The 16,627-nt window shown below is 46.6% G+C and overlaps 1 protein-coding gene across 6 annotated transcripts in view; it reads right to left on the minus strand.

Annotated features, from left to right (window-relative positions):
* Positions 1 to 16,627, minus strand: part of TRAK1 (trafficking kinesin protein 1) — a 137,520-nt gene that overhangs the window by 25,703 nt on the left and 95,190 nt on the right. For all 6 annotated transcript variants that reach the window (XM_023231338.3, XM_023231337.3, XM_023231334.3 and 3 more), the window contains 8 exons: positions 15,970 to 16,086; positions 12,362 to 12,462; positions 11,363 to 11,471; positions 8,756 to 8,834; positions 7,632 to 7,762; positions 6,939 to 7,013; positions 5,886 to 6,023; positions 799 to 875 (listed from right to left, as the gene is read on the minus strand). In XM_023231338.3, the coding sequence (XP_023087106.1) occupies positions 799 to 875; positions 5,886 to 6,023; positions 6,939 to 7,013; positions 7,632 to 7,762; positions 8,756 to 8,834; positions 11,363 to 11,471; positions 12,362 to 12,462; positions 15,970 to 16,086 (827 nt within the window). The remainder of the gene's footprint in view (positions 1 to 798; positions 876 to 5,885; positions 6,024 to 6,938; positions 7,014 to 7,631; positions 7,763 to 8,755; positions 8,835 to 11,362; positions 11,472 to 12,361; positions 12,463 to 15,969; positions 16,087 to 16,627) is intronic.

A 16,627-nucleotide genomic window follows, 5' to 3' on the forward strand; every position in this document is an offset into this window, starting at 1 on the left:
AGGCTAAGTACAAGAGTTGAGTTAGGAAGAGAGATGGTAGAAGCTCCTATCCTTAGGTGTATTCAGAAGGAGATGGAAGCCTTGCACAAAATCTTTGAAGAGCCCTCTGAATCTCATACTATGTTGATTTTAAATTTTTTAAATGTTTTCCACTGAAATGAAAGACAAAACCGTGTAGCTATATCAAGACGAAGCTTGTGTTAAGACAGATGGGAAACATCTATCTCCTTTTCTAGGACTTTCTGGAAGTTCACAATTTGTCTTTAAAACCTAAGAAGAAGAGGAGCACAGTGGCTCACAGGCCAGTGGCTCACGCCTGTAATCCCAACGCTCTGGGGAGGCCAAGGCAGGAGGATCACTTGAAGCCAGGAGTTTGAGATCAGCCTAAGCAACATGGCAAAGCCCCATGTCTACAAAAGATTTTTTTAAATTAGCTGGAAATGGTGGCATGCCCCTGTAGCCCCAGCTACTCAAGAGGCTGAGGCAACAGGATTACTTGAGCCCAGGAGTTCGAGGCTGCAGTGAGCTATGATCACATCACTGCACTCTGGCATGGCCAATGAAGTGAGACACCCCATTGCTAAAAAGTAAATCAATAAAAATTAACACTAACAAAAGCTAGTAAGAGTTGCTGAAGGATGCTGTCAGCTGTGTTCTATTATTTCCCTTAATCTGGACCGGGAAGGACAATAGTCAATCACTGTTGGTACCCAGAGCCTCAACATTGCTAGGTTTTGAACACCACAGGTCACAAGGTGGTCTCTGGGAAGCGCAGAACTGTAAAAACTGTGGCCATACGTGATGTCTGGAGACTCGGCCTCTTCCAACTGCAGCTCCTTGCGCATTGTTCCCTCAATCTCTGCTGCCAAGGAGTCCTGGGAAAAGTCAGAAAGACAAATGTCAAGTGAGCGCCAATTCAAATGCTCTGTCTCTAAAAGAGGTATGCACCCAGGTGGGCCATGGAGAGTAAACCGAGGCATCAGAAGCTCACAGTCTTCCCACAATACAAAGTGAACAGCACTCTCTGTTATCAGAGACCCTGGCTGAGCAGTTACCCAAGTAGGTTCTGAGTGTGGCAGTGCCATTGGGCACTGAGTGTAAAGCTGCTGACCCACATGCCATTAGGTGTCTAAAAGCAAACCCTATGCTCCGTTGGCCAAACCATGGAGCTGCAACCATGGCTACAAGGTGGGATGCAGAACTTATGAGGGAGGGGTGATGTGTTCAAAATGATAGAGACAGGTGAATTTCCAAATACCTCTGAGCTCACAGTGAGATACGGCACCAGAGCCCACACAGGCCACACAAAGTTATTGTCCCCCTAATCTACAGGTTCTGTCACACGCCCTCTGTGTCTAAGATTTTGACACCAAGAACAGACCAATGGCCTCCAACTTCGGCTCTTAAGGAAGCCTTTCCCACCTCCAAAGGGCACTCTGGTTCTGTGCTCGCAAGAGGGTCTCTACATACAAGACATGAGTCACGCGCACTGCCATCTCTAGGTTTCTGCTCTCATCCTCCCTGGACTCCTGCAAGGGAAGTTCCTCTCGCCGCCAACTATCCATGGCCCCACTCACCTTTAAACAACCTGCCCAGGAAATGTAGGATTCCTGTTTCCACTAGGAATCTTGCATTTTTTTTCTGAAGCAGACACCAAATACAGTTAAGTCCTTGCCACTTTTCTCAACAGCTCACATATCTCTCTCTCCAGCTTTGTGGGTCAGGGGAAGGCTAGTCACTGATGGCTTCTCACTTCACCAATGCAAGCCTCAAGCTGAGACTCAACAGTAAAGGCTGCCAGATGGATGCCCCCTGTCCTGTACCGCTCATCACTCAGCACTGTAGGAGGTGGAGCCTAACACACAATCCCTTACACATGGTAGATACCCACAGGACCAGGTGTGTGCAGAAAAGCACCGGTTCAGCACCAGAGGAGGACATCCATGGAGGACAACCTGAAGGGAAAAGCTAAATTCATGTTAAACAACAGAACTTCCTGTGATGATGGACACATCCTTTGTGCTGGGACATACGTACATGTGGAAACCACCAGCCAGGGCTGGCTAGTGAGCACATGAAATGTGGCTTGTGACTGAGGACCTGAATTTGCAATTATATTTTAATTGAATTGATTTAAATTTGCAAAGCCACATGTGGCCAGTGGCTTCCCAGCAGATAGCACCTGGGGACTCCAGGGCATCCACCTCAGCGGCTTCATGGTCTATGGGGATGCTTCAGTCTGGAGGCTGGAACCAAGTGGGGGACTCCACAGGAGTCAGCACAAAGCTGGATGAATAAAGGGCTAGCAGACTTTTTTCAATCCTTATTCACAAATATGCATTTTATTTTGTAATTATTACCCACAGATTGCCATTAAACGTTATGTCTAATAAGGGCTTCCCTAGATGAGTCTGACATCTTTTAAGTCAACTTATTTTTTAACACTGCTATTCACCATACAATTTACATATTCATAGAGAGGAAAGGACCTTCATACACCTTAAGAAAAATGAAGTGTCAAATTACTACAGTCGGCCCTCTGTATCTGTGGGCTCCACTTCCTCAGATTCAACTAATCTTGGATAGAAAATTTGGGGAAAGAAAACAAAAAAAAATACAAATTTAAAAATCAGTACAGTATAACAACTACTTACGTAGCGTTTACATTGTATGAGGTATTACCAGTAATCTAGAGATGATTTTTTTGTATGTGGAAGGGCATGCATAGGTTATAAGCAAACACTAAGCTCTTTCATATCAGGGACTTAGGCACTGGAGGATTTGGTATCTGCAGGGGGTCCTGGAACCAATCCCCCTCAGATACTGAAGGATGACTGTAATTTCAAAGCCATACTGAGATAAAGTCACATGTAGGCTCTGTGATTTGTTTTTGGCCATGACCCTCTCCCCTCTGGCAATCCAGGCAAGTCTGTGGATCCCTTCTCAGAGTAATATTTTTAGGCAAATAAAATTACGAGGATTATAAAAGAAGACAGATATATATCAATATAACAACGTGTGTGTGTGTGTGTGTGTGTGTGTGTGTGTATGTGTGAGAGAGAGAGAGAAAGAGAGAGAGGAGAGACAAGTGAGTTCAGGACTGGTTACTGCTGTCATTTTGAAGTGGAGATCAGCATCTGTGGTGTTGTGAGGCATCTGTAACAACTGAAATGTGCCATAGGGCCAGGCGCCGTGGCTCACGCCTGTAATCCTAGCATTTTAGGAGGCCGAGATGGGTGGATCACCTGAGGTCAGGAGTTCGAGACCAGCCTGGCCAACATGGTGAAACCCCATCTCTACTAAAAATACAAAAAAAAAAAAAAAATTAGCCGGGTGTGGCGGCACATGCCTGTAGTCCCAGCTACTCGGGAGGTTGAGGCAGGAGAATGGCTTGAACTCAGGAGAGGGAGGTTGCAGTGAGCCGAGATTGTGCCACTGCATTCCAGCCTGGATGACAGAGCAAGACTCCATCTCAAAAAAAAAAAAAAAGACACGTGCCATAAAAATACCTGTGATTTCTAATGATGACAAAGTCACAAGCAGTGCTAATATCACTGTGACATGATGACCTTCATAAAGGAAGGAAATACTTAGTACAATTAGGAACTAATTTCACAAGCCCCCCAAATTTGGTCTGTGGATCCCAGATGAACTCCTGCCATAAGGCAAGAGAACTGGGAACATAGTTATGCAAAAACTGCTACTCACTGTTTTATTCAGCGATTAGAATGGCTAGGAGCAAAAGAGGCAGATCTGGGTGTTCTGCATAGTGCAGTCTTTTAGAGACTGCTTTAAATACCTTTAATGCATAATACACTTTAAAATTAGCCATCTTCAAAAACTGGGCTGTGCCAAGAGCTACAGAAAAAGGCAAACAAAAACTTTACCTCAGCAAATATGAAAGCTGAGAATCCCTCCAGAAGAAACTGAAATGCAAATTTCAATTAGACTTTTCTCACGCAATAGTTTAGTTTTTAAAGACAGGTCTGTCCTTGAGAGTGGGGAAGGCAGTGGAGTGGATCCTGGGTGCCCAGGAAACAAGATGGCACCGGGAGCTTACTGCACCAAGATGAGAAGCCAGGAAGGAGGGAACTCAGGCAAGGAGACTGCAAAGCTACACAGGCCAGCGTGCGAGCCAAGTGTGGTTAGCACTAGATCAGGGAACTTGGCGGACTGAATATTCTTTTCTGCTTTTGCTGAGATTCCTGGAATCACTGGATCACCCATCTGTGTCTTAGAAAGCTGACTATGTTATATGTCTTTTTGTTTCCCTCAGATTTCAATGAAGCTTCTTGCAGGGAAGAGGGAGTGGTGGCTGTTCTAGCCTGACTTTCTGACTTTGATGCATGAGAGCAAAGAAGAAAAGAAATCACGATTTAGGGAAAGTGGGCCAGACAATAAGGAGTGGGGGATGGGGACAGTATCCGCTGGGGGTCAGCAATGGGAGCTGAAGGGAAAGAGCTCCAAGGAAAAGGGCGATTTCAGAAGGGACAGAATTTCACAAGCATTTACGCAGCCATCCACTCCTATCTCACTTGGGGGCGTTTCTCTCAAAAGCTCTTCTCTCTTCAGAGAGCATTTAGCATTTCATCAAACCATGGAAATAGAGCCAGAATATAGAGGAGTTCTTGAGTTTGCTCTTTAGGCCATCTGTCTATCTGTCCATCTATCCATCTAAACATAATGCCTATTAAATGTCTACAATTCTACAACATACCAAGCACTGTGCTAGGTACATAGTATTAAAAGAGGAAGGGGGAAATGTTACAAAGAAGACAGGGTCCCCACCTTCCAGGGGCTTTCGTCTGATAGAAGATAACACGAGGAAGCTCAATCCCTGATAACGCTTCCTTACAGGGCAATGATCAGCCAAGGGGTTCAGCCCTGTGTTGCCCAACTTCCACAAGGAGATTAACCTCCTGGAAAATCCCCTTCTCAATCATGTTCCCGCAAAGCACATGAAGCAAATAAGGTCAAGGCTAAAAAATTCGACTGCAGCAAAATAATATGAATAATGTGGCTGGGCGCGGTGGCTCACTCCTGTACCCCTAGCATTTCGGGAGATTGAGGTGAGAGGATTACTTGAGGCCAGGAGTTCAAGACCAGGCTGGATAACAGAGTGAGACCTTAGCTCCATTTTTGAAAGAAAACAAAGGAGAGAGAGTGAGAGAGCGCGAGAAAATTACCAGCCTAAGCACAGAGAGAATTCTTTTTTTCAGATCACAGATACTGAAAGTCACCAAGAAAATGATTAATAAGCGTACAAAGAATCAGCAGAACTGTAATGGCATTTTAAAAATTCTGAAATGTACTTCCAGAAATTTGTGAAGCCAAAATAGCCGCACAGTCCAATAAGGTCAGGAAAAAAAAAAAAAAAAAAATCAGGAACACGTTGAGTATCCCTTATCCAAAATATCTAGGACCAGTAGTGCTTCAGATTTCAGGATATTTCCAGAATACATGCCAGCTGAACACACCAATCTGAAAATCTGAAATCCAAAATGCTCCAAATGACCATTTTCTTTGAGCACTATGTCAATGCTCAGGAAGTTTTGGATTGTGAAGCATTTTGGACTAGAGATGCTCAACCTGTATGAGTCAGATCTTCCAAATACCTGAGGTTCCCACCAAAGAAAGTTCCTACTAAATTTATCTTGTAATGGCAGGAGTAGAAAAGACAACAGATTTAGAGGAACGAAAATAAAGAACCAATTTGTCCTACATAGTTAAGAAACCACCAGTCAGACTCAAGGGTCCTTGATTTCTGAACTGTAAAATGAGAACCGAACTGTAAACACCCAACTCCAGTGGCCAGAATGTCAGACACTGTGCTCTTATCACCAGGACCCCTGGTGTCCTCTGGCTGGGAAGAAAGCACAGCTCACCATGGGAAACAGGCCCAGCGAGTGGTAGCGCCGAGACGTGGTATTGGGCATGGTTTTGTTCCGGAGGTTCTTCAGCTCCTCTTGCGCCTCATGTAGCATCTCCATGCACTCTGCGTACTTGTCCTCCAGCTCACGCAGCTGCAGGCAGGAAAGACACAGAGGGTCAGGATCTCCTGAGCACCCAGGTGTATGCACATCTGCCCATCAGAGGGCCAGAAAGACACAGCAATCTAACGGAGTTCCCAGCACATGTGGAACCAGCTGCCCTGTGGGTCTGTGGCCAAATAACAGAATTTTCAAAGCCTTGCTTTTTCTTTGACTTGAGGCAAGCTTACAGACTCAGAAATCTTCTAAAATACCAACAATGGGCAAATGAAACAAAACCAACTTCACACAAAAGAAAAATCAGGCTAGGAATGATGGCTTACACCTGTAATCTCAGCACTCTGGGACGGCAAAGCAGGCGGTTCGCTTGGGCACAGAAGTTGAGATTAGCCTGGGCAACATGGCAAAACCTCATCTTTCCAAAAAAACAAAAACAAAACTTAGGTGGGCGTGGTAGCCCACACCTGTAGTCGCAGATACTCAGGATGATCATCTGAGCCTGGAGAGGTTGAGGCTGCGGTGAGCCACCCTCATGCCACTGTACTCCAGCCTGGGTGACAGAATGAGACCCCATCTCAAAAAAAGGAAGAGAGAAAGAAAAAGAAAATCGTCACACCCATGTTTCAAGCCACACCTGTGAGATTCCTCTCCCAGAGTGCTCTGTGTTGTATTGTTTCATTTCTTTGAACAATTTTTGGGCACCTGCACATGCCAGGCTCAGCTGGTGTAGAGCCCGGCTCCACAGGTGCCCATAACCAGTAACAGTGTCAGTGGCCACAGAATCAAGGTGCAACTGAGTTTACTATCCCAAGAATAAAAATGAAATGAAATTCAAAATAAAAACGGTAGTTGCAATGGACGTGACTAAAGCTGTCCGGGAAGGCGAATCCACCTTCGCTGCAATCAGAGGCACTGAAGGAATGAGGGAGAGGTGCTAGAGGTGCTCACCTCGGCCGTGAGCTGCCGCTGGGCATCCTTAGCAGCCCCCAGATGCTGGACGAGTTCTTCATTTTCAACTGCGCACTAAAGCATGGCAAAGACAGATCACTTTGTAAGATACTTAGATAAGTCCAACTTTTCCCTCTTATTAACCTAATCCATTATGAACTCATCATCACTTTCTACAAGGATATGCTCATCTTATACTCAAGTTCTGTTTTTTATATAATTTTGAAGGTAAAGTCTTTCCTATATCCCCATTCATTCTCTATAGCCCACCACCCCACCCCCCACTTCCAAAGCTCTCTGGAAGCAGTTTACCCCACACTAATAGCAAAGTCCATTTTGCTGCCTCTTCTTAAATCTGAAGAGGATACTGCTCTACTGCAGCACACAGCTGGTGCACTGTGTAAAAACAAATACTAGACTAGATGATCCATAAGTTAAACTGCAAAAGTCCATATTTACAACATCTTTTTAATGAATTCAATATAATTTTAGGAGACAACAGGTCACAAATAAGACTCGTCACCAATTCAGGGTAATAAGTTTTATACCACTGAGTCCATGAAGCTTCTTCTGCAAAGGGGTAACACAAACTACTAAGATTGAAACTAAGGGGCACTGTCTTCTGGAGTAAATGTCCCTTCCCCATCTCAGCAGGCCACTGTCGTATCAGCCAGATAAACAGAGAAGCCTTACAGCTTTCGCCTTTTTCTGCAAATCAACGATTTGCGATAGTAGGTGTGTGATCTCCTCTTGCTGGCGGGCAGCATCTTCCGTCTTCTTGGCCAATTCCTCTGAGATACTAGCAATCTGGACATTGGCATCCCCTTTGACAAAGAAACAACAATCACGAGAGGAAGTCAGAAAACCACACATGCAGACCCAGAGAGAATGGTTTCTTTGTGGTTTGCACACAAGAAAAACCATCCTTAATAAAAGACAGCATGGAGTGGGGAGGGTGCAGGAAGGAACTCATAGTGACCATTTTCCCACATGGAGAAGCAAAGCAGCTTCTTCAGGGCTCAATTAGTTATGAAAAAGAACCTCACCCCATTAGATAGCACTCCTGAGCTCAGTGTAGGGCCCCAAGCCCACCAACCGAGACTGTCTACCCAGAACAAATCAGGGAGGCTCTGGGGGTCAGAGAGAAAGTGACAAAACATGAGTATATCTGGCTAGATCCTCACATTCCACACATGAGCACCCCCTGTGACTGAACAGGAACCCGCTGCTGCACCCAGTTCTAGAAAGGAACTACTGACTGCACAGCGCAATTCCCTTGGAGTTTTCAACCCATATTCAAAGTCATAACTCATCTGACTAGATTTGAACATGAGGTGTGTTTCATTACTTAGTATTTTGCTGAAATGCAAAATACTTAGTGTTTTGACCTTTTGTCTTAACTTGTAAACTTAAAATGAAGAAGAGGAGAGAAATATTTATTTGCAAAGGTGAGAACCCTGGCTTCAACTTTCACAAATCAAATTACTGGTAGTAAGCTGTTCTTCCACATTTTCAACATAGGTTTCTGTAGCTGGGCCTAACTTAGGCATTAAAAAAAATCCAACATTCCAGTATAAAGCCAAAATTAAATTTAAATCTCCACCTCAGTGATAAACTGAGATCATACACAGCTGACAACTTAGCACTAAATAATAGAGAGGGGGTGCCACCTGAGGTTGGGGAGGCCTCTAGTTTTAAGAAAAATGCTGCTGAGCCATAGGCTGGCAGGAGACTGCACTTTAGCAAGGCTGATGCAAATCTGTCTAGTCATGACAGCAGATGCAAGGAAGTAAGAAGACAGCGGTGCGGGGACATACTCAGCTCCTTCACGCAGTCGTTGACCAGCTGCTGCTCCTTCTCCTCATAGGTGATGGTCTCTGTCTTCAGCTGGCTGGCCTGTGGGCAAGACCCAGGTCAGAGGCCCTGCATTCTCACCTGGCCTGGTGGTGCAGGCAAGGGCTGAGGCATACAGCAAGGGCTAACCGGGGTCTGGGAAGCTGCCCTCAGCGTTCCCCCACCTGTCACCCATCATACCCTCAAATACAGAAAGTACATCTGAATTCCCAGCTTAATGGATGTGCACTCTCAAAGCTGAAAACCTGAAAAATGCACAACACTAGAGGGCGCCACACAAAGCTATGGGCACAGGCGCTCTACAGCTTGCTCTGTTAAAAACACTGTGAACACCACCATCCTATCATTGTATCTGTTATCTGTGGCTGTCCTGGCTCATAAATATGGATGCTTTGTGACCTGCACAGTGCCTAGGACCCTACCCTGCCCACAGCAAGCATCCTAAGGATAACCACACAGGAATGTCTAACACCTACTATGTGCCAGGCACTGAACCATGAGGTCCCAAGTTGGAATTAAACTTGTTGTGTTCAAGCTTAGTAAGAACAAGGTCTAACACAAAAGCATTAAAATGCAGAGGCACAAGAGCCATCCCAGGACTCTGGACAACTTGCCCTGGCTGAAAAGGGTGGGATGATAGAGATCTGAAGGCCCTAAGAAAAAGCCCTGAGACCAGGCGCAGTGGCTCACACCTATAATCCCCGCACTTTGGGAGGCTGAGGTGGGAGGGCTGCTTGAGCCAAGATCACGCCACTGCACTCCAGTGTGGGTGACAGAGCAAGACCCCCATGGAAGAAGGAAGGAAGGAGGGAAGGAAGGAAGGAAGGGAGGGAGGGAGGGAGGGCGGGCGGGAAGGAAGGAGCAGGAGAGGAGAGGGGAAGGAGGCGGGGGAGAGAGGGGGGGAGAAAGAAAGAGAGAGGGAGAGAGAAAGAGGGAGAGAAAGCAAGCAAGCAAGCAAGCAAGAGCCCCAGTTAGACAGAAGTGTCTCTGAGCCCTCAGTTCTGGCCCCATAAAAACATTACACTTCAGAAAATGGATTTGGTGTAGCAGGAATCTGTAGCTGGGATCAGATTCCCTTGGCTGGCTTTGGATGAGTTGCTGGGTGCCCGGGGCTGGAGCATTTACCTGAGGCAGGCACTGGAAGAGGCAGCACTGGACTCAGAATGGGCAGCACAGGCCTGTTGCCTTGCTCAGCTACTGGCTGGCAGAGGAAACCTGGGCAGCCTTGTTGGTCAATCTGGGTTTACATGACCCATCAGTGAACAAGGGGCTGGAAGAGGTGAGGTCTAAGAGAACAAGATGTGCAGAAGAGCATCTTGTTCAGATGGGACATGAAGATCTTACTAAGGTGTGGGCAAGTTCACGCTGACTGACGGTCTGCACTATTAAGGGGCTCTCAGGAACCCAGGGCCAGCCTAGGTGGGCACACAGCTCCAACCTGAGGGGCCTGATAAACAGGGCCATACTGTACCACACCATACCTTGGCTAGAGGACAGAAACTCACCACTAATTAAGACAAACAGTACTAAATTTGCACGCATCAGTGTTTCTAGAGAGGGGCAGTAGGTGAAGGTGAAAAACAAGGGGCTTAGAGTCACAGACTTGCAAATCCTAGCTTTGTCATTTACTCACTCGAATGACCTTGGGTTATCAAAACACCTAGCAGCCTGGGGCCAAATGTTCCAATGAGAATCAAAGTAACCAGCTTTCAGCCCTGTTGCGAACTCCAAAAATAAATAAATAAATAACGTGGGCAATATGCTAGGCACAATGCCTTACCAATTAAAAAAAACTCAAAAGCATGAGTCCCCAAGTTGCCTCAGCTCAACCTTTTTGAGTTAATTGTTTAAGAAACACGGCTCTGCCAGGCGCGGTGGCTCATGCTTACAACCCTAGCACTTTGGGAGGCCGAGGCAGGTGGATTACCTGAGGTCAGGAGTTCAAGACCAGCCTGACCAATACAGCGAAATCCCATCTCTTACTAAAAATACAAAAATTATCCGGGCATGGTGGTGGGCACCTGTAGTCCCAGCTACTCAGGAGGCTCAGACAGGAGAATAGCTTGAACCCGGGAGGCGAAGGTTGCAGTGAGCCGAGATTGCGCCACTGCACTCCAGCCTGGGCAACACAATAAGACTCCATCTCAAAAAAAAAAAAAAAAAAAAAAGAAAATGGCTCTCTCTGAGCACCCATGGACTACTTCCTTGAGCATCTGATCTGTGGCAGCATGAAAACAAGGCTGGGTTTCTCCACAGGTGCTGTGGTCAGACCTGGAGAACACCAGGGGAGACCTCACTGCAGGAATGACTGTGAAGGAGGGGATCTGTGACTCTTCCCGGTCCATACACCACGTCATTCACCAGGTTCGCCTGCCCCAGCCAGGGAGGCATGTGTTGGGCTGGAAGGCAGTGCCCAGAACACAGAGGAGGCACGTCTGCCGAGCACCTGGTACAGCTCTTCACGGACCGCCACCTTTGAGGAGGGCACTTAACCATGGTTGTCCTCGCCGGGTAAGGTGAGTGGGGACACCTCCCTTCCAGCAGGGGCAGGAGCAGGGAGGGCAAATCACCTCGGATCGAAGTACAACATTCTCCTCTTCAAGGTCTTTCAGCTTCTTTTGAAGAGAATCCAAATGAAAGTAATTCTGGACTGAGGAGGACGACTCATTCCTCTTCAACCTGGGGGAGAAAGTACGCTCACAACCTAGGGAGGCGCGTTTCCTCCCACCACCTGGCAAACCACGTTAGAGACACAAAGAAGGGCTTGCACGAAGGACAGTGACCCACCAGACCACTCTCCCAACCCCAGGAAGACAGCGCTCCCAGTGCACAGGCTCACCACCAATTCAGAACCCACATCTCAACCCTTTATCCACAACTTGCCACATCACCTCAGAATTCAGGGGAGCAACTTTGTTTAAAGCCTACACAATTCCAGGATGTCTGGGAGTTCATTTAATACTCATAATGCATTTGTATGTGCCAACAACTCTTTTAAGTACTCTGTATGTTTTAACTCAATTAATGCTTATAACTCTGTGACCTAAGTTCTACTGTTATCTCCATTTTACAAATGACAAAACAAGCACAAAGGTTAAGTAACCTAGCCAACAGCGTGCAGCTGGTAAGTCCCAGAGCCAAGATCTGCAAGCAGCCCACTGGGCTCTAGAGTTCACGCTCCCAACATGAGGATCTGCTGACTCTCAGAGAAGACACCACGCCTTCTGTCCCAAGGACCTGCCACAGCACCTCTGGCTCCAGAACCCTGAATTGCCTCCAACAGCAGAGCCTAACCCACTATCCACTCATGTGCCAGGGCAAATCAATCTAAATTGACAAATAAGCAGTAAGACCCAGGAAAAGGAAAACTAAAAACCTGTCCATCCATGTCCCGCTAAAATAGTAAAATCAATCTGTTTGAGGCACTTGGAGACGCTTGGTCCAGAGAAGGCTGAGAGCAGCTGACCTCCATTGCTGCTGAAGGTGACCCTGTCTAGGTGACTCCAAGGACATCAACAGCGGTCAGCCTGTGCTCTGGCCTCCAGAAATACAGCCCTCTGGTGACTTACGGGGTTGAGCAAACGGACTCGGGCTCGCTCTCCTCCGCAGCGCTGGTGTAGAACTGAAGCAGCTCATCCTTCATGGACAGCTCATGCCGGAGCTGAGACACCTGCACAAGCAGAGCGGGGGCCCATCATTTGCTTCCCAAAAGTTGATTATCGTCCCGACTCACATTCTAATACTTAGCACTTAGTGACAATAGTTTTCTTAAAATTCACCATTGAAAATGAAAGCATTTAAACTGATTTTGTGCTATTCAAAAAAATAGGCTTTCATTTGATCTATTTAAAAGAAACACAATTACTTTTTGATAGAAAGCTGTCTAAATTCATAATTTTTACTTTGGTACAGGGAAGAGCAGAAAGGGGACTAGAATGATGCTTGGGGGCCAGGCACAGTGGCTGGCGCCTGTAATCCCAGCACTTTGGGAGGCCAAGGTGGGCAGATCATCTGAGGTCAGGAATTCAAGACCAGCCTGACCAACATGGTGAAACCCCGTCTCTACTAAAAATACAAAATTAGCCAGATGTGGTAGCGAGTGCCTGTAATCCCAGCTACTCGGGAGGCTGAAGCAGGAGAATCACTTGAACCTGGGAGGCGGAGGTTGCAGTGAGCCGAGATCACACCACCGCACTCCAGCCTGGGCAACAGAGAGAAACTCCATCTCAAAAAAAAGAATGATGTGGCCTAGCGCGGTGGCTCACACTTGTAATCTCAGCACTTTGGGAGGCCGAGGCAGGCAGATCAAAGGTCAGGAGATCGAGACCATCCTGGCTAACATGGTGAAACCCCATCTCTACTAAAAATACAAAAAATTAGCTGGGCATGGTGGCGGGTGCCTGTAGTCCCAGCTATTCAGGAGACTGAGGCAGGAGAATGGCGTGAACCCAGGAGGCGGAGCTTGCAGTGAGCCGAGATCACGCCACCGTACTCCAGCCTGGGTGACAGAGCGAGACTTCGTCTCAAAAAAAAGAGAATGATGCTTGTGGGGATGCAACTGTTCAGGGGCTTTGGAAGTAGCCAGATGACCAGCTGGTCAAATAGCCAGAAAAAGTGATCATGTTACTAAATGAAAGAAAAGGCCATTCATTCACTTCTGCCAGAACCAAATCCCAACTCCAAATAGGATCCTGGAGATGCCAGCTCTGCACGGGCCAATACAGGCAGCTCACCGACCCTTGCTCTCACACTTGGATGACCACACAGCCCCATTCTGGGAGGCACCCTCATAAGGCTCCTGGCTAAGCCCAGCCAGACCTCGTTCCGTGCTCAATGCTCACTGGATAGAAATTTCAGACAGACACAGGAATAAAAGAGGCAACCATCAGGGAATGGCTACATTGACTCCTGCTGAGATGGCTTTGCAAATCACCCTGATTTGTACTTAAGGTTTTTAAATAAAGTTGTACTGTACAATTTTTCACTTGCCCTTTCACTCTGCAGTACTGATGAATAGGGAACCAGTGCTATAAGAAGAACTGCAGTTAAGTTTTAACTCTTTCTTGTTTATAATTTGACTTAGAGTCTATGGTTTATTGCAACTTTTCTATAAAACAGAGTTAATTATTATGTCTTCCATGGAGAAGACAATTTTATGTGCATAAAGGTTTTAACTTCGACACCTAGATTGATAATTTAATAACATGCCAAAGGGAAACATGCTATAGCTTTCAAATTCAAAGCTCTTCCGAGGGGGATAAAAGGCATTTCCACTCCCAGAGAGTTGGATCCTCTTTGCGCAAGGTGAGGCTTGTCCCAAGCAAGAACAGTAAGTGAAGAAGCTGACGGGTGACCATTTGTGAGTTACTGGGTGGCATATCCCGCTGCTCACAAGTGGCCGGGAGGGGGCCAGGCTGACCCAGCATGCTTTCCCACCAATCACATGAGAGGGAATCCAGGTCATGATGCTGGGGGCAGGGAATGCAGGAATCACTTTATTTCTCCTAAAATACAACAGCATTCTTTCTTCTTACATCTTAAAGAAAGCCCAGGATTAAAACTTTTCTTATATAGTGGTAACTATGCTTCATTATATGAAAAACTACTGTTAAACCCAGACAACAATGTACTGGGAATAGTTCTAATAAGGAAAAAGGGTGAATACATCTTAGGAACGTGAACAAGGGCATCCACTCCCACTAAGAAAGTTTCTGATAGAAAATAAGGGAGAAGAGGCCAGGCACAGGGCCTCACGCTTGTAATCCCAGCACTTTGGGAGACCAAGGCGGGTGGATCACTTGAGCCCAGGAGTTTGAGACCAGCTTTCTCTACAAAAAACACAAAAATTAGGCAGGCATGGTGGCACATATCTGTAGTCCCAGCCACTCGGGAGGCTGAGGTGGGAGGATCGCTTGAATCCGGGAGGTCAAGGCCGCAGTGAGCTGTGATCTCACGACTGCACTCCGGCCTGAGTGACACAGTGAGAACTTACCTCAAAAAAAAAAAAAAAAAAAAAAAAAGGCTGGGCATGGTGGCTCATGCCTGTAATTCCAGCACCTTGGGAGGCTGAGGTGGGAGGATCACCTGAAGTCAGGAGTTCCAGACCAACCTGGCCAACATGGTGAAACCCTGTCTCTACCAAAAATGTAAAAAATTAGCTGGGTGTGGTGGTGGGCGCCTGTAATCCCAGCTACTCGGGAGGCTGAGGCAGGAGAATAGCTTGAACCCAGGGAGTGGAGGTTGCAGTGACCTGGGATCACAACACCGCACTCCAGTCTGAATGACAAGGACAAAACTCCATCTCAAAAAAAAAAAAAAAAGAAAAGTGGAAAAGAAACAAGGAGTGTTGTCACAGTTAAAATTGTTAGAAGAACAGTGTGACAGAAAAGAAGCTACTAAGTAGGGCCTGGATACTTAGCTTAAGCTTCTTATCCTTGCCCTAGCAACCCCACCTGACTCCACAGCTGCTCTCCTCTGTCCATACCACACCCCTTCCAGAAAATCAGCATCATTCCTTCTAAACCTAGGTACCGTAAGATAAACCGAAAAGCTCCATGCCCTTCCTCTCACCACTGATGTCCATCAGCCAAGATTGATATCATGGAAATAAGAGGGTTTCTATCATGAAAACAATAGGCTATTTTTGTTTTGTTTTACACACACAAAATTATACTGTAACGATGAATGTGAGTCACCACTTTCCTCTGTGTACACGAGCTGGCCTCCTAACAGGGCTCCTTCTTCAGCAGCCCAAGCCCAGCCAGACTCAGGAACCCCTGCTCATTGTCGTGTTAGCCTGGGTGCCCTTCTGCCAAGCGTGGAGCATCTTAATCAGCCTGCATGGTTACAGTCTAGACTCTCTGAGGACAAGGACTGTGGCTGGCCCAACATGACACACACACAAACGACTGAGTAAGGACCATGCCCGCCCTGAGCCATCCCATCCACATGGCCTGAGGAAAGAAAGGAGACACAAGCAGCAGCAGGAGCTGCAGCAAGGTGGCTTTCAGTCCCCAGGTGACCGTTTCAGAACAGACAGTTCTGGGCTCAGGCCATGGTCGTGCCCTCGGGAGGGCCCTTCCAACTAGGACCCCATTCTATCATCTCCTTCAGCCATGCCCATGGCTCCCAGGCCTGTGGCGGGGCCCTCTGGAAGCCTCGGCCTCCAGTGTCTTACCTCCTCCCTGATGTGTTCCACCTGCTCCTCCAACAGCTCGTTCCTCTCGGTTAGGGTCTTGTTTTTCTTCAACAACGACTGGCCGATGCGAGCGGCCAATTCTAAATCCCGCTCTTTCTACGAAAGGAAAGACAGAGAATAGGGATTCAAAAGAACCTGTGTTTCCTGAAGGAGTCAACAGGTGCTCAGTGTCAAACGAGGAAAACATGAGCATCTAGAAATAACAAAGGAATTAATAATTCACCATCTGTGTTGGCATTTGATGCCTGTTAAAACAGGCGTAACCTCTGCCCATATAGTATGTGAGAGCTACATGGACATCACACAAGGAAAGGGAAGTCTGAAAATGTAATGAAAACAAATCTTTGTTCCTATGGGGAAGAAAAAAATGCTTCTAAAGACAGTTGTTTGCAACTGCTTTTGTTATTTGTGGAATCACTTGATAACCTGTCTCTCCACCTGAGGGTTGGGCTACTGTATTGCCAGGGCAGGGCACAGGGAAACAGTAGCTATTTGTTAAGTGAATGAATGAATAAATATAGAATTTATAAAACGCTCTTACAATGAAGCCAAGAGCTGACACAGGGAGGCAGCCTCTTTAGCATACATTAGGCAGGAATGCATTGAATTCCTTATTTTTGCCTTATGTGAAACAAAA

Source organism: Piliocolobus tephrosceles, chromosome 2, assembly GCF_002776525.5.
Source record: "Piliocolobus tephrosceles isolate RC106 chromosome 2, ASM277652v3, whole genome shotgun sequence".
NCBI lineage: Eukaryota > Metazoa > Chordata > Mammalia > Primates > Cercopithecidae > Piliocolobus > Piliocolobus tephrosceles.